Raw genomic sequence first — 22,847 nt, forward strand, 5'->3', positions numbered from 1 at the left:
GGTATCTGCCACATTTTAGAATGTGAATCTATAACAAACCCAAAGAGAGTCACTTTTTTTTTTTTAAATATTTATTTATTTTTAGTTCTCAGCGGACACAACATCTTTGTTGGTATGTGGTGCTGAATATCGAACCCGGGCCGCACGCATGCCAGGCAAGCACACTACCGCTTGAGCCACATCCCCAGCCCGAGAGTCACCTTTAATATCAATATCTTTTATTATAATAAAAATAAATAATAGAACAAATTTTAAAAGCACTCCATTTAGTAGTAAAGACATAAATGTGAGCCCCTTTATGTTGGTATTCATGAAAGATTGCCTGATTTTTCTTTCATAACTTCTTCTGGCTCCCCTTCCCTTACTAGAAAACAGAAATATAAAGTGCTGATAAATGTGGCTCATAAATATTCCCATAAATTCTGCTTTGGGCCTTTGGTTCTGTTTCTAATTATCACCATTTCACCTACATTCTCCCCATTTTAGTCCCCTATATTTCAGAGGAGCTTCCCAAGTTAAGTGAAAACCAGGTTATGAAATTATACAGAACCTAAGAACAGTCATTATATAGCATTCTAGTGAAAGGACAGAATGGGGCTGGGGATGCAGTTAGCGGTAAAGCATTTGCCTAGCATGCGCAAGGCCCTGGGTCTGATCCCCAACACTACAAAAAAAGAAAAGGGGGTGGAGTGTAAGGACAGAATAAAATTCTTAGGTGCACTGCACTGATTACACTATGCAAAAAGCTAAAATATAATTTAAAAAATAGTTACGATGGTAATTATAAAACTTCAAAATGTTAATGTATTTTCAATTAAAAAATGGATCAAACAGAAAAATTACTTTCCATTACAACATAGTGATGACAAAAAGCAAACTGGACTAGTAATTAGGAGAAAAGGTCCTAACCAAGACTGTCCCTAATTCAGTATGTAAGCCTCGATCTACAAATAGACCTCAGGTTCTTCTCTAGGATAAGAAGATAACATTACCTAGCCTGTCAACAATCATGCTGTTATTGGAAAGACACCATGAGATAACATAGGTGAAAGCACTTTAAAACCCAAAAGACAGAGAAAACATTCGGCATTTGTTTTTTTGGGATTGGCTAACATCTTAATTTACTACCTACAACCAATTTTTCTTTTGGGGGCGGAGCAGTTACCAGGGATTGAACTCAGAGGCACTCAACCACTGAGTTATATCCTCAGCCCTATTTTGTATTTTATTTAGAGACAGGGTCTCACTGAGTTGCTTAGCACCTCACTAAGTTGCTGAGCCTGGTTTAACTTTTTTTTTTTAGTTGTAGATGGACACAATACCTTTATTTTGTGTGGTGCTGGGGATTGAGCCCAGTACCTCACACATTGCTAGGCAAGTGCTCTACCACTGAGCCACAACCCCAGCCCTGTGGCTGGTTTTGAACTCATGATCCTTCTGCCTCATGATCCCTGAGCTGTAGGGATTATAGGCATGTATCACTGTGTCCAGCCCTACTACCAATTTATGCTTTTAAAAAAAATTTTTTTTAAAATTGTCAATGGACGTTAATTCTATTCATCTATTCATATGTGTTACTGAACCCAGAATTGAACCCAGTGCCTCACACATGCTAGGCAAGTGCTCCACCACTAGGCCATAACCCCAGCCCTTATGCTGCTTTTTATGGGCAAATAAACAGATCTTGCCACCTCTGTGTGAAGTTTTATTTAAGTTTCTTTCTTTTTTTTTTAAAAGAGATTTCTTTTTTTTTTTTAAATGGACCTTTATTTTGTTCATTTATTTATACGTGGTGCTGAGAATCGAACCCAGTGCCTCACACATGCCAGGCAAGTGCTCTACCACTGAGACACAACCCCAGCTCCTTATTTAAGTTTCTTTTTCAGTATCTTTGACTGGAAAGGGCTTTACAGAAAACTTCTGTCTAGTACTGTACAAAGAAAAATAGCTACAGTAGATGTGTAATGCATTAAGTGAAATGAATAAAAGTTTTGAGGTATGTCAAAATGAGCAAAGTCTCATGAGGTCAGAATTGTGTAATAATGGAATTCTTAACATTCAGGTCAGAAAAATGTCAGCTTACAGGCAGTTTTTGTCCCCAATGTCAGTTTTAGGTGTTTCCTATGTTTGAGAATGTGAGCCCTCATCAAATATTCTTAGCAGCTTAACTGTGCAACAAGAATTTCTTAATACATCACTTTTAAGTTCTCAGTTCAGTTTGATCAAATAGAATTCTAAAGCCCCATCCCCAGTGTGGTGCAGTGGTAGAGCATTTTTGCCTCACATGTGCAAGGTCCTAAGTTCCATCCCCAGTCCTGCCATAAGGGGAAAAAAAATCCAACAACAATAAAACAAAAACAGTATTCTGAGATTGTAAAGTGAACTTTTAAAAATATTTGCCAGGCTGGGGTTGTGGCTTAGCGGTAGAGCACTTGTCTAGCATGTGTGAGGCACTAGGTTCAATCCTCAGTACCGCGTAAAGTAAAATAAAGACCTTATGTCCACCTATAACTAAGAAAATATTTAAAAACAAATAAATAAAAGCATTTGCCACCAGATGTGGTGGCATACACTTACAATCCCAACTATTCAGGAAGCTGAGGCAAGAAGATCACAGTGTGAGGCCAGATGAGGCAACTTAGTGAGGCCCTGTCTCACAATAAAAAATTTTTTAAAAAGGGGCTGAGGATATAGCTCAGTGGCACAGCATTTGCCCAGCATGTGTGAGGCACTGGGTTTGATCCTCAGTACTGTAAAAAGGAAAAAAAAAAATTTTTTTTGTCATTGGGCTATGGGTATAGGTCAGTGGTAGAGTGCTTGCTTAGCATGTACAAAAGGCCCTAGGTTCAAGCCCCAGCATTGGGGGGGAAAAAATCTGTGATCATTTGCAATTGATTATCTCTGTGAATCATATTTTTTGGATATAACACCTAAACAAAATTTAGAAATAGATCAGGTGATGAAGCCATCATCCAATAATCCTCCTTAAAAAATTTTTATATTCATTAAGATAGTTTTAATATTCTCATTGATAGATTTCATAATAGATAAATACTCCAGCTTATAAGGGAAACCAACATCACCAAAATTTGTTGAGGTGTTTTTTTTTTTTTTTTTTAAAGATCCTGTGTTAAGTGTGTACCTAGCATGCATAGGCTCTGGGTTCATGCCACAGCACCAAAAATAAACCCCACAAAGAAAAAAAAACAAAAATGACTGGGCTGAGGATATAGCTGTGGTAGACTTCTTGCCTAGCATGTGCAAGGTCCTGGGCTCAATCCCAGTATCAGGAAAAACATAAACAACTATAGTACTTTTAAAAAGTGTGAAAAATGACTGATCTAAAGTAGGAGTCATCAAATCAGAGCCCACTGGCCAAATTTGGGCCTTTGTCTGTTTCTGTACATAAAATTTTATTGAAACACAGCCACAGCCATTCATTTATATATTGTCTATGGCTGCTTTTGTGACACAATGGCAAGAGGTATGTAATTGTGACAGAAAGCAGATAGCCTGCAAATGCAAATATTTACTATCTGGCCCTTTATTCAAAAGTTTATAGACTCCTGATCTAATCACACACTAAAATCTGCTGAACTTAGAGGTTTATGTATTAGAGTAGAAGACACCAGTTCTCTGAAATATTGTCACTTCTGGAGAATTCCAATAAATCTTTAAACTTTAGAGTACTAAAGAAAAGTAGCCATTCTCATGAGAATAAAAGAAAGTACACTTTTTCTTAAGCATTTAATTGACTTTAGGAGTGCACTATCATAGTCTGGTCATAAAACCTATGTATTCCAATTAATAACCAGCAAGTGAATTCTGTTTGAAAGACTTGACAGCCAGAGATTATTCATACATCTAGATGCAAATACAAGTATTTGTCTCTGGTGTACAAATACTGACTCCCAAATACCAAACTTCTCCCTGGATATAATGCTTTTATCCATCCAGGGTGACTGGAGCTTAAAGATGATGCATAGCAATCTCATCCACATGTTTAAAAGAGAAAAAGAAATCATTGAAATGAAAATCCTATTTTTAAATTTTCTGTATTAATTTGGTAGTAGCCCAACTAGTCCAATTACTTTTCCCATCATGAGAAGAAATTTTGCAGAGTGAAAAAATGCTATATAGCAAAGAGGGAAAGAGATCAGGTTGAGAGAAGACTGCTTTGTGGACCCTCTTTGTTTTCAGATCCACCCTTGATTTTGACATTAATTAAACAAAAAGTTATCGCCAAAGGCCAAGAGCAAAGAATGATATTCATTCACTATGTTTTAAAGAATTTGTACTCACCTGTTTTGGCTTGGGAATCAGGTGCTGTAATTTCCATGATGAGATTTTCTAAAGAAGTGCCTTTGCAATTGATTTCTTCCACCAGAGTTCCCTTACTTGCCCAATCAATGAGGATACCCTGTTTAAAGAACAAAAGAGCTCAATGTAACATATAGAGGTCTCCTCATACAGGGACACCTGTTCTACATATATTTCCTAAAGTTTTGACAAGCATCAAGAAATCATACTCATATTCAGCCATTTCAAGATCTTGGTCTTGGCAGCAAAGATGTGGGAGAAAGTTATCCTGGAATTTTCAGGACCTTCTGATTCATTTCATTCAATGAAAGAAAAATCCCATTCTGGAAATTGAACCTAGGGACATGTTACCACTGGGCTACACCTCTCAGTCTTTTTTATTTTGAGACAAAGTTTCATTAAGTTGCTGAGGCTGGCACTGAACTTGTGATGTTCCTGTCTCTGCCTCCCAAGTAGCTGGGATTACGGGCATGTGCCACTGTACCCAGCTTCATTTATCAATTTATTAAGCATTTACTATAGGTCAGGCACCATGCCAAACACTGGGAATACAAATTAAGATTGACATAGCTCCCCAAACCAAGAGCTCAGATTATTCATCACATTATAATGTCATAAATGTTAGTACAGAGATATGGTCAGTCAACTCTTGGAGCACAAGAAGAGACACATCTAACTGCCAAGAGAGAGAAAAGCTAGAGTTAAGACAAGATTTGTCAGGTGGACAAAAGTGAGCAACATGTATGTAAAGAACAAAAAAGAAATGATAACTAGAGGGTAAACAAGGAGTTAGATATTGAGATGTACATAAATACACGAACTCATAGGCAACACTTTGCATTTTTCAAATTTAGGTTTGAGACAGAGCTTGTGCTCTCATAGAAAGTCATTAGGAACAAGAGCATCTGCTCTAAGACAAAAGTACCAGATCATGCTAAGTCTCTGAGATGTGATGGCTTGCTATAGCAGTACAAGTATACCTCTTTCAAAGTGGGTACCCATTCTAGCCTTCAACCCCTTGCTCTGCAATGAAAAGCCCTGATCATTAAATCAGTTTTCTTTTAACTCCAAGCTACAGAGTAGAAGCAGAATTACAGAAATATCAACATCTAGCAAGCTCAAGTGGCCTAACTCCAAACTAACCTGTGGTCACTGCTTGTCAAATCTTCCATTAACCACTTGTTTTCTAAGGGCCACAGTCCAAAACTATGCATTTATAAGCAGGATATTAGAAGTTTTTTGAGGGAAATACAATGACATCTGTTGGATACATGCGAACAACTACTGTTTAGTTGTTTGAATCTAAATATTTAGCATGTGGAAATACTAGGTTGTTTGGGAATTTTGTTGTTGTTTTGGTTTTCTTAGGGAGGAGACCTGGATGTACTATGAAAAGTTTCTTAAAATGCTGAGGGCACTGTGGACCAAGAAAGTTGGGAAACCTCTTTCCTAGGGAATTCCAACAGGAAATGCTTCTGGTACCTCTCTGTGACAGTAATCATCTGCTCAAGATAAACTCTGCTTTATTAAGACAACATGGATGAATATATGAGAGTTATTTACAGGCAAATTTGGCTTATTACAACAAAAAGAAGAGATATTTCAGAGGTACAAGTAGAGGCCAGTTTATTCTGAATCAAAGATGGTACAAAAGGGATCCTTGGGCTAGGGATATAGCTCAGCAGTAGAGTACTTGGCCTAGGCGTACATATAATGTCCTGGGTTTATCCCCAGCACTGGCAAAAAAAAAAAAAAGAAAGAAATACAAAAAGAGGGGAGGTTGTTCTCTAGGGGATAGGAGAAAGACTGATCTCACGCTCAAAGGCATCACTCACCCACTTGCTTCTAACTTTTCCTTTATTGGACTGAACTTTGACCAATGTGGTACTAGAAATTAAACTCAGGGGCACTCTGCCACTGAGCTACATCCCCAGTCCTTTCTATTTTTTATTTTGAGAAAGGGTCTCACTAAATTTCTGAGTTTGACCTAGAACTTGAGATACTCCTGCTTCAACTTCCTGAATTGCTGAGATTACAGGCATGTATCACTGTGCCTGTTTTTTTTTGTTGTTGTTGTTGTTTTTTGGTACTGGGGATTGAACTCAGGGGCACTCAACCACTGACCCACATCCCCAGCCCTATTTTGTATTTTATTTAGAGACAGGGTCTCACTGACTTGCTTAACACTTCACTAAGTTGCTGAGGCTGGCTTTGAATTCACAATTCTCCTGCCTCAGCCTTCCAAGCCTCTTGGATTATAAGCGTGCCCCACAGCTCCTGGCCCAATTTTTTTTTTTTTTTAATGATGTCTTTTTACAATTCATCACAGCATGGGAGGCAACTAAGAAAGAGTTGCAACTATATCATTCCCAGATGATTTGTTTGGTTTTGTTTCTTTAAGTAGGAGATGTTATGGTGCTCAGTGCTGGATCAGGGCAAGTAGGAATCACTCAAAGAGAATGGAGGAATTTCTATTCTGATGCATATGGAAAATTTGGATTTCTCATATGGCCTCCCCTCACAGCTAGAGATCAATTCATACAAGCTTCTAAACTACTGTCTGGTGGGATTCTTAGAGACCTACCTTCAGGTGTTCAATCAGCTTTTCCAGTTCTTTAGCACTCATGAAGGTCTCTGCAGATGGAATACTCCCTTCGGTTTCTTTGAGCCATTTTTGGAAGGTCCTTATCAGTTTTCGGAACTCATCCAGCTGCTCCTGGCAAGATGATGCATCTTTCTCTCTGTTAACAAAAGACATTTTGTTACTTGCCAGACAGAGCTTTGTAAAATCAACTTAAACTAAAACTAGGTTCATTCTGGGACCATAGGCATCAGTAACCTAAAAGGGTCCTTTCTTCCCATAATCTGTTCCATAGGGAGTTTGGTTGAACAACCACATATAATGTAGGAGAGCACCAAACTACATAATCTGTTGCCCTTGTGTGGACACTTCTGGGGAATAAAGTCTTTAGTCTTACTCTATGCTGAAGTAAAAGTGAGAAAAACTATAGCAAGCCTGCTATTTAGGTATGATGATACAATGGAAAGAATGTAGGCTTTGAATATTAATTCTAGCTCTGATATATTTTAGGTATTTGACTCTTTCAAGGCCCAGCTCAAACACTGAATCTGAGGCACAGATACGTTAGGTGATTAGCCCTAGGTTAAGCATATTTATGAATAAAATAAATCAAGGAGAAGGTTTTGAAAATGGCCACAGCTACCAGTCAGATATAAACCCAGAACCTTGGTTCCTCACAGAGAAGGAAGGCCATCAACAAGGGAGAAGAAAAACAAAGCTTTCGTGGCCTTTGTCTTCAAACCCTTCACTGCATAACCTGTTGCTTAGTATTGGTTGGAGCAACTGCTTTCCTCTAGTCACTAAGGCAGTCACTGAGTAAATAAAAATAATATTTGGCTAAAGATATATATGATCAAGACATATATGGCTAAACCAAGATAAGAAGTCTTGTTCATGGTTGGGAGCGGTGGCACATGCCTGTAATCCTAGAAGCTGAGGAGGCTGATGCAGGAGAATCACAAGTTCAAAGCCAGCCTCAGGAATTTAGTGAGGCCATAAGCAACTTAGTGTTTGTCTTAAAACAAAACATAGAAAGGGCTGAGGATGTGGCTGCCTGTTAAGCACCCCTGAGTACAATCCCTGATACAAAAAAAAAAAAAAAAAAAAGTCTTGTTCATGCTCTGATACCTATAAGTTTCCTAATAGGGAATCTTTGTTTTTCAATAGTGAGCTAAAATCAGTCAACCTTCATCATATAATTCCTTATTTGCCTTGAAAGAAATATCTGGATACTCCTCCAGAAGAGCGATCTAATGTGGTTCAAACAAGCATGGAAAGTGCAAATATAGCCCCTAATTATGTCTAGGAAGTCTACTACAATTTTTCTCTTTATTTCAAATTCTGCCATACTCCCATTTACTGCCCTGAATTTGTTCTATTTGGTCCAGGGACGTGGGCTTTCTGTCATCTAGAGTAGGAACTTATCCCGTTATTGAAAAGGAATTCATTAGAAATAGAAAAACTATTAAGCATCAAGTGGAGTGTGTAACTTTGCCTTAAAAAGGCACTTTCTGGCCAATGCTCAGTGGCAGAGTTCTGGATGCCATCTTTTCTGGTAAAGCAGGAGAGAACAGAAGATCATTTTATCACACAGCCCAAAAAAAAAAAAACAACCTCACCTTTCTTGGACTGTTTTCTGTAGCTCTGCAAAGTCCCTCTTGAGGTTCTGTACCCTACCCTGGTGTTGGGACAGGTCCAGTGCAAAGCCACAAGAGCCCAGTGCAGTGACCAAGTGTTCAAGAGTATCCAGGTTCTCCTGTTGGTCTGTCATTTCCAAAGTGAGCTCCTATCAAGCAAACAAGAAAAATGTATTAAGTTCTTTGACCCTGGAAAATAAATATGGTCAAAAGATGAAAGATAGCTGAAAATCTAGGGAAAATTCACCTTACTCTGTAGAAAAGGAGAGGGCAAGAGTCATGCTTGTTAAGCCAACTGGTAGATCAAAATATTAACCTCTCCAACCCAATGGAGAGTGGCTAAGAATTACAAAAACTCTTGTCTCCTTTAAAGAAATGTTTGCAGACTTGGAAGGAAGCATGACAGAGTCAAAAGAATGAAGGTTTTAGGAGTCAAAAAGATCTGAAATTCAATCTATACCACTTACTCATTTATTATCTTAAGCCACTAAATTTCTCTAAGCTTTCACAGTCTCTTTTATAACATGGAGCAAGCACACTATTTCCACCAATATTTAACACTTTACTTTTAGATGTTAGTCAATACAATTAATGGAAAACAATTTGTGGCATAAGAACTAAAAAAGGAGAGGTTAAACTGTATTTACAGATTATATATGAAAGTATATTTCTAAAATCCAGGAGAATCAATTATATGATTCGAAGAATGAAGTAATAAGGTCGCAGGGTATAAAATCACATAAAAATCAAGAATGAAAATTTCACTTACAATATAAATAAAAAGGTTCAATCTTATTCATCAAGTAACAAGAAACATATAAAACCTAAACAAAGCATTCCTGAAAGACACAAAGGACATCTATATATATATATATATATATATATATATATATATATATATAAATATATAAATAAATATGTGTGTATATGAATGTATATTTACTGCAACTTGAATAAAAATATCAACAGGCTTTTTCTTTAGAAATAATAAAGCTGATTCTAAAGTTTACACAGAAAAATAAATTTATAATTTAGCTATGAAAAATCCTGGCTGCATGTGGTGGTGCATGCCTATAATCCTAGCAACTTGGAAGGCTGTGGCAAGAGGATCTCAAGATTTTTTTGTTGGTACTGGGGATTGAACTCAGGGGTACTTGACCACTGAGTCACATCCTCAGCCTTATTTTGTATTTTATTTAGAGAAAGGGGCTCACTGAGTTGCTTAGCACCTCACCATTGCTGAGGCTGGCTTTGAACTCGCAATCCTCCTCCCTCAGCCTCCTGAGTCGCTGGAATTACAGGTGTGCTCCACCATGCCCAGCAGGGGGATCTCAAGATTAAAGCAAGTCTCAGCAACTTACCAAGGCCCTAAGTAACTTATTGAGATCCTGTCAAAATAAAAAGGACAGGGGATGTAGCTCAGTGGTAAAGTGCCCCTGGATTCAATCCACAATACCAAAAAAAAGAAAAGTCCTGAAAAAAAATAAATAAATAAACGAGGACAAGTAGCCCTACCAGATACTAAAACATAAAAGAAAGCCCCTATATTTAAAAGAAGTATACTATGGCACATGAACAGACATACCATTCAAACAGAAAAGAAAATCTAGGGTTCGGGCTGGGGTTATGGCTTAGCATTAGAGTGCTCGCCTCGCTTGTGCAAGGTCCTGGGTCCAGTCCTCAGTTATATATATATATAGAAAAAGAAAGAAAGAAAATAAATCTAGGGCTGGGGCTGTAGCTCAGTGGAAAAGCGCTTGCCTAGAACACATGAGGCACTGGGTTCAATCCTCAACACTGCAAAAAAATTAACAAATAAAATAAAGGCATTCTGTCCATCTACAACTACTAAATAAATAAATAAATAAATAAAATTTAAAGAAAGAAGAAGAAAAGACCTTTGGGTCTCACCTGGTGTGAGATGAAATCTTAGAGTGGTTTTGATTTGCTAATTGCTAGTGATGATGAACATTTTTTTATGTATTTGTTGACTGACTGTACATCATCTTATGAGAAGTATCTCTTCAGGTCCTTGGCCCATTTATTGATTGGGTTATTTGTTTTTTTGATGTTTAGCTTTTTGAGTTCTTTATATACCCTAGTGATTAGTGCTCTATCTGATGTGTGAGGGGTAAAGATTTGCTCCCAAGATGTAGGCTCTCTATTCACCTCACAGATTGTTTCTTTTGCTGAGAAGAAGCTTTTTAGTTTGAGTCCATCCCATTTATTGATTCTTTTTTTTTTTAATTTTAATATTTATTTTAGGAGAGAAAGAATTTTAATATTTATTTTCTAGTTTTCAGCGGACACAACATCTTTGTATGTGGTGCCGAGGATCGAACCCGGGCCGCACGCATGCCAGGCAAGCGCGCTACCGCTTGAGCCACATCCCCAGCCCTCATTTATTGATTCTTGATTTTAATTCTTGTGCCACAGGAGTCTTATTAAGGAAGTTGGGGCCTAATCCCACATGATGGAGATTAGGGCCTACCTTTCTTCTATTATACGCAGGGTCTCTGTTTGTATTCCTAAGCATACTACAGAAATACAGCCATATCAGTGTTTATAGCAGCACAATTCACAATAGCTAAACTGTGGAACCAACCTAAATGCCCTTCAATAGATGAATGGATTAAAAAAAACGTGGCATATATACAAACAATGAAATATTACTCAGCAATAAAAGAGAATAAAATCATGGCATTTGCAGGTAAATGGATGAAATTAGAGAAGATAATGCTAAGTGAAATTAGCCAATCCCAAGAAACCAAATGCCGAATGTTTTCTTTGATATAAGGAGGCTGATTCATGGTGGGATAGGGAGCGGGAGCATGGGAGAAATAGACGAACTCTAGATAGGCCAGAGGGGTTGGAGGGGAAGGGAGGGGCCATGGGGTAATTAATAATGGTAGATTGTGATGATTATTACTATCCAAAGTACATGTATGAAGACACGAATTGGTGTGAATATACTATGTATACAACCAGAGATATGAAAAATTGTGCTCGATATATGTAATAAGAATTGTAATGCATTCTGCTGTCATATATAAATAAAAAAATTATATAAAAATAAATAAATAAAGATCCATCAACAACTTTAAAAAATAAAAAAAGAAGAAGAAAAGGAAATCTAGAAGATGATTCAAATATATATGGAAATTCAGTATATGATAAAATGGCTTCTCAATTCTAGGGAAAAGTCAGACTCTTCAATAAATGGTAGTAGGAACAACTAGACAGATCTTTGGGAAAAGACAAACTTGACTCATACTTTAGAATTAAATTTTGAGGGCTGGGGTTGTGGCTCAGCGGTAGAGCGCTTGCCTCGCACGTGTGAGACCCTGGGTTCGATCCTCAGCACCACATAAAAAAATAAACAAGTGAAATAAAGATGTTGTGTCCAACTACAACTAAAAAAATTTTTTTAAAAAAGATTCAAATGTAAAAAAAGGACTAAAACACTAGTTAGAAAAATGTGAAAAGACATGAACAGTTCACAAATAAATGATACCTAAATGTATAAAAAGTAAACTCAACTTCACTTGTAAGAGAAACAAAAATTAGAACCAAATTTAGATGCCATGTCGTATCTATCAGACTGGCAGAATTTCGAGACTTGCTAAGACACTGTTGGTGAGAATGTAGGGGAAACAGTACTTACTAGGTCAGGTTGAAGTCTCTATCAACCTGCATTCTTGAGTGGTTAGGATAAGTTGAGAGTACTCCTGCTGATCTAGGCTGAACATGTAATATGAATGAAAAATAAATCTAGGCAGTATTTTTTCTTTAAACTTTTTTTTTTTAAGTTGTAGGTGGACATAATACCTTTATTTTTTAATTTTTATGTGGTGCTGAGGATTGAACCCAGTGCCTCACACATGCTAGGTGAGTGCTCTTCCTGTGAGCCACAACCCCAGTCCTAGACAGTGCTTTTTAAAACTGGATAAACAACATAAAGTTTACAGGATGGCTGTAATAATTCTCTAAAATAATGCAGATAAACAATATGTGCTGTCCAACAATATGTGCTCAATAAATGTTAGTTCACTCCTTGCCTTTCTCTCCCCTTTATTCTGCCAACATGGCAGATATATACTCACCTGGATCTGCTGGGAGAAATGTGCAATATCTTGATCTGGTTGATTCCCAGAGGCCAGCATCCGACTTTTGTTTTCCATGAACTGCTGCAGCTTGTTGGAAAGTTGTTCAAACATCTCTGCTTGGGGCAGTAGCTTCTTTAGGGTACTCTCCTTTTCTTGCTGCTGAAGCTGAAGCTGCTCAAAGTGCTGGCTTGCCTCTACCAGTTTCCCCTGCAGCACTGCTGCTGTGATGTTATCTGCTGTTTCCATGAACTGGGTCACCATCTCACGGGTGGCCTCCAAGCTGCTCTTTTGTCGAGCAATGTCCTGCTTCAATTTCTGTCATCAAGAAAGGGCCTATCAGCTTTTGGCTCACGTATTCTAGGATACCTGATCCACAGATTAATAACCTTCTAATAACTCTATGCTCACTTCCTCAAGGGCAAAGAAAAATGGCAACAGAACCTGAAGAATGCTACCTATCTTATTCCCTATAGTTCTCTACCCATTCCAGGTGACTTTGTTATCACCTTTTCATCAGGCTCAACAGTGGTTTTGAAACTGAGAAGAATTAACTGTTGTTTTTTTTTTTTTTTTTTTTTTTTTAGGTCTGAGGATCAAACTTAGGATCTCATACATGCTTTAAACTTTCGATCCTCCTCCTGTCTCAGCCCCCCGAGCCACTGGGATTATAGGCATGCACCACCATGCATGGCCACCTCTAAATCTTATTAGAAGATTTATGAATGTAAATTTTTCTCCTGTTGCTTTTTCAAAATTGTAATTATGGAACATGGCAAACATTGTTTATAGTAACTCTTGGAACATAGGTCTTACCATATTATTGGCCAGGACTTCTTGGATGACTCCTGATGAGAGTGATGCCACCTGCTCCCCTTCTAGGTTCTGTTCAACTTCCCTGATGGACTGCAACAGGCTCTCCAGGCTTTCCTGGACACTTTGAGACTGGGCAATTGCCTTCTGTAGCAAAGCAGAGCGCTCAGCCAGGCTACAGGATAGGCTTTGGAAGTGGCTGAGTATGGAATCTAGAAAACCAAGGCCATCAGAGGAAAGAGTGGGTACTCTTTTTGTGTTGTGCTTCTAAAAATAATGTATTTAAGTTGTACATATTAATGATAATAATAATCAACATTAAGAAAAATGAAGGAATATACCTGAAGTGCATTATTTTTGGAGGTAAATTCAATAAGCTTTAGTTATTTGGTACTAAGAACCAGAAATTGTGACAGATGCTGAGGACTAAAAAGAACATGAGGTCTCTTTCTCTACAAACTTAAGACTCTAAAACAGAGCACAGGTAGAGGAAGGAACATTACAACTAAGTAAAAACAAAGTCATAAATGCTGTACTTGTATGAGAAGTACGTATTAGAGAAGCCTAGAAGGAACAATTATTATTTCTCATTTTTTATTTCTTTTAAGGAATGGGCATGGTGGTTAGGATTTTATAAGGAAGTAATCTCTTAGTTACCTCTCTTTCTCTCTCTCTCAAGACAATTAAGAACTATATATTTATGGTGTACTATATATACATATTTAGTAAAAACTACACATATGTATAAATTTATGGTATACAAATGATGTTTTTAAGATACACGCACATTACAGAATGGCTAAATCAAATTATTTACCATGCACTTTACCTCATGTATTTATCACTTTTTGTCTTGAGAACACTAAAATCTACTCTCTTGGCCATTTTCAAGTATAGTCACCATGGTATCCTTGGCTGCTTCTTGAAAAATAAGCAAGACTTCATCATGCATGTTTATCATCATGAAAAAACGTTAGCAGCTAAGACATAGGAAGAACTTCAGGGATAATGTAACGCAGAAATGATTGGGCTGCTTGGGAAATAAAAGGAATAGGTTGTGGCTAGAAGGTAGATGCCTGGGTAAAAGGGTGAAGCCAGATTGTAAAGGTCTTTTCTCAATACTGCAAGAATAAAGCTCACTGGGTGATGGGCAATTTGATGAATTTATGCTTACTTGTGTCTATATCCTCAGCCCCTAGCCTAGCGCTTCAGATACTTGTATGATACAATGTGCTACATGTTGTCAAACAGAGGTTTTTACTAGAATTAAGGAAGCACTATTGCTTCATACCTGTAGTTTCTTGAACATGCTTAGGATCCAAGGATGGCTCCCCTTCAATTTCCATGAGATCATGAGCTACTTTTTGGAGCTTTTCTACAGGTACTTGGTGCTCAGCCAATTCCTCCTGTAGCTGCTGCTTGTTCATGAAAGAAAGAAAAAAGACATCTAGGTGAGTAATCAAAGTTGATTCTAGGAACCTAGAACTATAGGAGCATTCTAGGATAATTCTCAGTTAATCCGTAGTCATAGATAAGAGAATGAACGACTCTAGATATCTAGTCCAAGACATCCCAATTATCACCTTTAATCTGGGCAGTTTAAATCACGCAACACAAGGCCTTGATAGCATTCAGGTGGGTCCAGGCTTACCTTTGTTGTTGCAAGCTGCTGTTGCAGGACTCCAGGGTCAGAGGCAACAGTATCTGAGAGAAGCTTCTCCACACTGGCCTCACAAGTCTGCAGCCAGGCTTTTAGGCTGTCAGCACTGCTCTGGAATTGCTGATATTGGCCTAGCAGCATGTTAAGGTAAGAGCCCAATAGAGTACACTGTACCAGAGAAAGAAAGGAAAGGAAAGCTTTAATACAGCTAAAGAACACCTCCCTGGGCCAACTCTGCTACAAAGAATTCACTATAACTTCACATATAAGTTGTTCCAGTTACTCTGGATAGATGGGTAGCAATCATCTGCAAGTGGGGTCCTCATTGTTTGCCTCATATTATTCACCTCAACCTTATTAAATACCCAGGAAGACTTAATGAGTTCAATGGCATGCCACCAAAGAAATAAACATTACGTTGCAAGGATTTATAGATTGAAAAAGTGTTCCCCTTTAGGAATTGGAGATGTTGGCAGAAAGCATAAAACAGGTAAGAATTGACTAGATTCTAAACTTTAGGTGGAAGAGGGAATTCTTTGGATAGAAAAGATTAGGACTCAACTCTCGATACCCTGTTCAAAAATTAAGATTGTACAATTGGTTTAAATTTCCCTGCACTATGTCTCTTGGAAGCCAAAGATGCTGATCAGGATACAAGAAGGTGAGTACTTCCACCTTCACGACTGATATGAGACATATTCCCAAAACTGCTCGGGTCAGGCTTAGTTCACAGGCTTATACATTCTGCATTTTTTGCATAGTTTGTGAAAAACCTCTGTCTGTGGTTTATATATTGCTTGCCTACATACTCTGGGGTTCTTACTTTAAGCTCTAGAAACCACCCATGGTTGTGTGAGGGCCACCATGATTGTTTCCCCAAAGGCTGCCAGGTTTCCCCTTACCTTTGAGTGGAGAACAGTATATCTTTCTGTGGCATCCTTTAGCTTCTCTTTCACTAAGTTTCTAGTTGTTGATGGTTCTTTGCCTTCCTCAAAGCTGTTTTCTGTGTCCAAGACTTTCTGTCCTGAGATAGTCACAAATCTTAAGTCTCCTTTGTGGGAAATGACATCCTCTGAGAAGCTTCCCTGCCTCTTCAGCAAGGAGGGCAGGGCTTGAGGGCTGTTGTTTCCCTTGTGCATGTTCTCCAGCTCTTTCTCAGAACGTTCTAGCCAGCTTTCAAACTCTCGGTGGTCCTGCAGAAATTTCTGCAGTTCATCCCGGAGTGTCTGCACCTGCTTCAGCTCCGCCTCTGACTGTGCGAGGGAAGCTACATATTGTTCCTTAAGATCTCCTAACTTCTTTTGTAGCATCTGTTGTTCCTCGGTTGTAAGATTGTGGCCCTGCTGGTCCAGGAACGCCTGAGCTGACTGGGTAGCCAGAATGAAATTTTGCTGCTGGGATAGCAATTCTTGGTGATGGGCCTGGCAAATAACCACCCAAAATAAAGAATAATCAGTGGGGAAACCCAAATGATTTGTCTGCCTACATCCAGAGGTAGAGAGAAATTTCTACCTATACCTCAATAGGTGACTGTAGGTAGACAATACCCATATTAAAGATGAGATATGTGAATACCTAAAGATGTTACGTGACCTTACTAAAGTCATGCAGACAGCTAAAGGTCAGAACTGTGACTAGAACTTAATGCTCTCACTAGAGCTAAGGCTACAAGAATATACAAAAGCCCAATTAATAACCATCTATGACAATGCAAGGGGTAAGTAACTGGATGAGTCATATGTATGACAATATAAAAGTACAAATACTTAACTGTGAAACATGTCAACTCATATGCCATGAAGATTGATTCTACTGGGAAATACCTTGGAAAATTAATTCATTAAATAGAAAGTAAACTGTATTTCTAGATAGGATAGGTAATTTGTATTTTGTTTTAGTAATGTATTATGTCTACAGGCTTATATGACCACTTTTTTTTTTCTATTCCACTACATAATTGTGGGGTTTTGCTTTGTTTTAAAACACAAAATAGGAACAGATCCTGGGGAAGGAGATACTAGGAACAGTAAGGCATGTTAAAGAATTTGTAGTTAATCTTGGGACCATTAAAAGGGTTAATCAGGGATATAGCATTTTAGAAAGATCATTTTAGAAAGTATAGGGAATGGTGTGAAGGATAAAAGCCAAGAGGCAAGGAGACCAGCAGAAGCTGCTAAAACAATACAAGGGAAAGTTGAAAGTCATCTAAACTAGAAATATCTCAATGGAGATGAAGCCATGTGGATAACTTTGAAAGAGACAGGAAGCATGGGACTTGATACAGGAGAATGAGAGACGTAAATCCAGGATGACGTTTAATTCAGGCAATTAAGTGGGAATATAGGAAGGGAAACACAATTAATTTTTAGGTTGAGGTGATTGTGGTCTCAGTCTGCCTTAAAGAGGCAGATGGATTTATGTATTTGTTTGAAGCTCTGGTCTGGCATCAGAAGTGGAGAGAAATATACACATTAGTGAGACTGGTAACAGAACTGTTACCAGACTATCCAAGCAAAGTATATTCTGAAAGAGGAGAACAAGGCCTGGGATTTACCTATAAGCATAACTGTTTCAAAAGCTAGACAGAGTGAAAAAAACCAGAATGATTAGGCAGAGTAGTGCTGTGGAAACCAAGGGAGAAATTATTTCAAGAGGAACAGCCAACAGTATCAAAGCTACTGAGAAAAAAAAAGAAAAAAAGCTACTGAGACATCAAAGAAGACACTGGATTCAGGGGCAAGGTGATTGTGATACCTTCACCAAGGCAGAAAAGATTCCTCTGGCATAGTGAAGACAAGCTAACATCCTCACCTTTATCTTCTCACATTGCCTGTCCAATTTCTCTGGGGCTTGGTTTACCCCCATGTAACCATCAGTGGTATCCAAGGCTCCTTTCTCCAGGCCAGCTCTAGAGAGTTGCTCCATCCCTGAAAGACTAGTCTGTGGCTGTCCACCAGATGGTCCCACAGATGTCATCCAATCCAAGAGAGCATCAATTTTACTCCTATTCTCAGCCAGTTCTTTTGCTGCTTTACTCTAAAAGTCATAGAAGTAGTCCAGTGACAAGGCCTTAGATACTCAAATATAAAAACACAGATAAGTAAAGGTATATGGGGGGTAAGGGTGAAGGGTTATACTAAAGAAAAAGAGACACTCTAATTCTGGGTATATAAAAAAATGAATTACTACTATCTTCTACAATCTGTTGAGAATAATTACTTAAAACAATCTCTAGATTGCATCTGTTATCTTATTATTAAAGAAAAAAAAAGTTAGGGGGAACTCCAAGATTTAAAGTCCTTAAGAGATCATTTAGTCTTGCCACCCCAGCAAGGTTTCACAGAATTCTTCCTATGTATGCAGAAGTCATACAATGGCTTGGTAGAATAAGAAATAGCAGGGTCACATCCAATAATCTGGCTGCTCTTCCTGAAAGGAAAAGCAGACTTCACCCATTTTTATCTCAGCCAAACAGAATAGTTAGTTTTTAAATTTGCCTCTCAAATTCCATTTACTGGCTCTTCAAATATTTTAGTAGGTTATGCCAAGTTATATATTTCAAAATTTATCTTCAGGTAACTTATTTCTAATTTCCATGTTTCCTGATCCCTCATTAGTGTCAAGAGTACAAGGCTGAATGAAGGAGTCAATCTATCTGCCAGCGTAAAGTGGGAGACAGAAGACCACTCAAGACTTTACCCTGTGTGTGATTTTTCCTGCCGCCACAATTCACATAATAACTACAGAGGCAGCCTGGGAATAGCTTGTGGCCTAGAACTCCATAGTTATTTTCCTTTAATATCTTAGTTCACCAGTCTAGATTCATGTTAGAAACATACTCTCTGTTTTTTCCTCCTTTGATGATACCCTAAATTCTTTCATTTAGCCAGAATACAGATAGCAAGTTTTTTGTTTGTTTCTTTCTCTCTCTTTTTTTGGGGAATATACAGTTTTTATTAACCATTTCTGCCCTGAAGTCCTTCTAGATGTTTCTTTTAAAAAGAAAGACTGGCTCACAGACCAGCTTCTGAAGCAGCCCCTTTTTATGACTCTAAGTTGTCTGAAGGCAGTTTCCCCTCATCTTTTTTTTTTAAAAACAGTACTGAGGATTGAACCAGGGGTGCTCTACCATTGAGTTATGCCCCGCAGCCATTTTTATATTTTATTTTGAGGCAGAGTCTAAATTGCAAAGCCTGACCTAGATCTTGCCAGTCTCCTGAAAAGCCAGGATTATGGGTGTGTGCCACCATACCTAGGTCTCTCATCTTTTATGTAGGCACAAAATTTTCATTTGGAAAAACATTAAATATCACAGCAGTAAAGGTACCTTTTCAGTCTCCTGCTGTACGGCTGAGGTCACTGCTTGCTCCAGCTCCTTCTGGGCCACCCGTGTCCGTTCCTGGAGAGCCTCATATTGCTCCCTCGCCTGATGAAGTTTTTCCCGAAGAGCTGTCAACTCCTGGGGGCTCAGTTTGGTATGATTCTCTTCCAGGAACCCTTCGATGTCTTTGACAACAGTGGTAAATGAGGTGGCATGATTCTGAATATCATCCTGTAAATCCTTAACATATGAAAACAGGAATGGCAGAGCCTTCAACTTTAGTACTTGCAAGTCCTCTAAAAGTACTAAGATGGAATGGCTAGGATGACATATCTACATGTAGTCCCTGACCATAATTTATATAAGCTTTATACCTTAAACAAATGTAAAAAATTTTTTAAATTTAATTTTCTAAGCAAATATTTAGTGTAGACAAAAAGGAGATTGCCCATAAATATGCTGAATAACAGAGATCTTCATTTTGCAATGAATTATCCTCAAAGTGATGATGCTAATCATGCTACTTAGCACGATTCTAACTGTTAAGGCTTGTTAGATTTTTTTATACAGTAGGCCTCCTTCTCCACTGTTTCAATTTCTGAGCTTTCAGTTAGTTGAGGTCAAGTGTGCCACCCCCCCACCAAAAAAAATCTATGCAAGTTCCAGAAATAAGCAATTCATTCATAAGTTTTAAATTATATACCACTCTGAGTAATGTGATAAAATTACAATGTCTTCTCTATCCAGCCTGGGATGTGAATCATCCCTTCATCCAGTGCATTCATGTTGTACACATGAGCCATCTGTTATATACTTAGTAGCCACCTTGGTTATCACATCACCTGTTCTGGTGTTATAGTGTTTATATTTCCAGAAGGTTCATTTTACATAATGGCCCCAAAGCATAAGAGTAGTAATGCTCTTTATCCCAGTGCATTGTTACACATGTTCTATTTTATTGTTAATTATTGGTTTTAATCTATTGCTGCATCTACTTTATCTTAAGTATGTATATACAAGAAAAACATAGTATGTATGGTTACCTACAATTTGAAGTTTCAGGCATTCACTGGATCTTTAAACATATCTCCCAAGATGGGGGGACTATTGTATTCTCTTGGTTATCACTCTGGCCTTATTGATCCCACCTAATTTTTCACTAAGTGTCCTTTTCTTCATTCTTTTTTTTAAAGCTATATGATCTATATCCCAGTCGTTTTTCGTTTTTTTTTTTTTTAATGGTACCAGGGATTGAACACAAGGGCTTAATCTCTGAGCCACATCCCCAAAACTTTTTTTTTTTAATATTTATTTTTTAGTTGGACACAATATCTTTATTTATTGTGTGGTGTTAAGGACTGAACCCAGGGCCTCACATGTGCTAGGCAAGGGCTCTATCGCTGAGCCACAATCCTATCCCCCGAGTACTTTTTATCTTTTTATTTATAGAGAGGATCTCACTAAGTTGTGTAAGGCCTTGCTAAGATGCTGAGGCTGGTTTTGAACTTCCAACCCTCCTGCCTCAGTTTTTCAAGCTGCTGGAATTACAGGCATGTGTCACTGTGCCCATCCCCCGTCCTTTTATATTTTTATTTTTTATTTTGAAAGAGGCTTTTGCTAAATTGCTGAGACTAGACTTGATCTTGTGATCCTCCAGCTTTACCTTCCTGAGTCACAGGATTACAGGCATGTGCCACTGTGTCTGGAAAGCCACCTTTTGTTCTTTGCAGCCCAGCTGAACTAGCTGTCTTTCAGTTTTAAATATGTTGTGTTCAGCCCCACTCACACTTTAAGACTGATGTATAAGCCTCTGCCAGTAGGTTTTCTTCCTCTCATCCCCTCATAAACTTAACCCTACATATCTTTTGCTGCTCAGTTTAAGTGATATTTCATCAAGGTAATCTTTTCTTATACTCTAGACTAGACTGGGTCTGTTTGGTATAAGTTTATATATAACTTTACCTTTTTACATACAACAGTTAATAATTAGATGTTCATTTTTGTGATAATCTGTGTAACTGTTTTGTTTTCCCCACCAGCCTGTGAGCTTCATGATGTTTGTTCAACATTGATGCTGACACTAGTACTATTCCTGGCACATAGCAAGCCTTTTTAAACATTTGTTGAAGAAATTAAAAAAAAAAAAAAAAAAAAAAAACAGAAATCACACTGACCTTCAAATCTCTTTGGTTCTTCTGCAAAGTAGAAAGATCTTGCCAGGAGGCACTGCCTTGGTGGCTCACCAGTGCCCTTTCTGCCTGTTTTACCCAACTGCAAAGATCCTCCAGTTTCTGATGACAGGTACTTTGCTGTTTCTGCAGAGTCTAATTAAAATGCAAAGGAGTCAAGAGACAATTAATAACTCCCATTTTACAAATGCCATTCCCTGAAATGCAAAATAGGAAGGTTATAGATTAAGGATGGAAAAGTTGATGAAAGACTAAAATGGGAAAAGGCACAGAAATCATATTCAGGAAGCTCCCCTCATTTGGGCAGTGTTGATCTGGGCCAGTGGTCAAGTTGACAGTCAGAGGTGCTTTTCAGTTCAGATTTGGAATTGGAAGTTCCTTTGCCAGAATTCAATTCTTATCTTTGGAAATGGAGAATATTGAAATCCAAACATGACAAAGGTGATGATAATAAATGAGTGATTCTGACCTATTCCTCCTCTGGAACTAGAGGATTTGCTATATATGAAGTCTAAACATGGAAAAGTACAAGAATTAGAATTGAAAGAAAAATAAAGGACTTGGATAATTCATAAGCTAATTTAGCTTCTTAATAACGAAGCTGACTTTATAAATCAAACGTCTCAGAACTGTAGAGACCCATTAAATAGAAAGATTGAATGTCAAGCATAAAGAGCTTAATTTAACTATTTTGAGAAAGAAACTTCCCCAAAATAGCAACTAGCTCAGTCCTTTAGATGTCTACACTGTTTATCACAGGTAAAAAGCCAGGCCCTAGGAGAGAGAAGGTATATGTTTCTGTGCCTGATCCTTTCCCCAGATCGCATCTCAGCTGCACAACACTGAAGCACCTGATTGAGCAATTGAGCATGATGTGTTTTCCTAACCATCCTTCTAAAACCACTTTCCACCAGTTTCTGCCTTCTGATGGCATTTTAGTCACCTGCACTTACAAACAGGTGCCCAAATTGGCCCTCTCTCCCCCTCTTTAAGACAAATAGAAGGGCTCTGGAAGAGAACTCCTAAGAGCTCTTCAGCTGTAAAACGGGATCTTCATGGGTTAGGATGGGTGCAGACTGAATCTGAAAAAAGCAAAGCAAACAAGTTAACACAGAGACATACACACGCATTCAGGGCAAATATAGAAAGAAGCAGGGCATTTCTGACAATAACAAGGTTAATAGACAATGTGTAATTAATTTCATGCTCTGGGAGAATGTTCA

The 22,847-nt window shown here is 38.1% G+C and overlaps 1 protein-coding gene across 23 annotated transcripts in view; it reads right to left on the reverse strand.

Annotated features, from left to right (window-relative positions):
• The window catches only part of Macf1 (microtubule actin crosslinking factor 1), a 347,832-nt gene that overhangs the window by 104,944 nt on the left and 220,041 nt on the right, over nt 1–22,847 (reverse strand). For all 23 annotated transcript variants that reach the window (XM_058570880.1, XM_058570874.1, XM_058570873.1 and 20 more), the window contains 11 exons: nt 21,610–21,759; nt 19,442–19,675; nt 17,926–18,150; nt 16,017–16,535; nt 15,106–15,282; nt 14,746–14,869; nt 13,458–13,666; nt 12,642–12,959; nt 8,521–8,687; nt 6,905–7,061; nt 4,303–4,420 (listed from right to left, as the gene is read on the reverse strand). In XM_058570880.1, the coding sequence (XP_058426863.1) occupies nt 4,303–4,420; nt 6,905–7,061; nt 8,521–8,687; nt 12,642–12,959; nt 13,458–13,666; nt 14,746–14,869; nt 15,106–15,282; nt 16,017–16,535; nt 17,926–18,150; nt 19,442–19,675; nt 21,610–21,759 (2,398 nt within the window). The remainder of the gene's footprint in view (nt 1–4,302; nt 4,421–6,904; nt 7,062–8,520; nt 8,688–12,641; nt 12,960–13,457; nt 13,667–14,745; nt 14,870–15,105; nt 15,283–16,016; nt 16,536–17,925; nt 18,151–19,441; nt 19,676–21,609; nt 21,760–22,847) is intronic.

The sequence above is a fragment of the Marmota monax genome, unplaced genomic scaffold (assembly GCF_021218885.2).
Source record: "Marmota monax isolate L192 unplaced genomic scaffold, Marmota_monax_Labrador192_F-V1.1 WCK01_AAM20220418_F8-fsc00008, whole genome shotgun sequence".
Lineage (NCBI taxonomy): Eukaryota > Metazoa > Chordata > Mammalia > Rodentia > Sciuridae > Marmota > Marmota monax.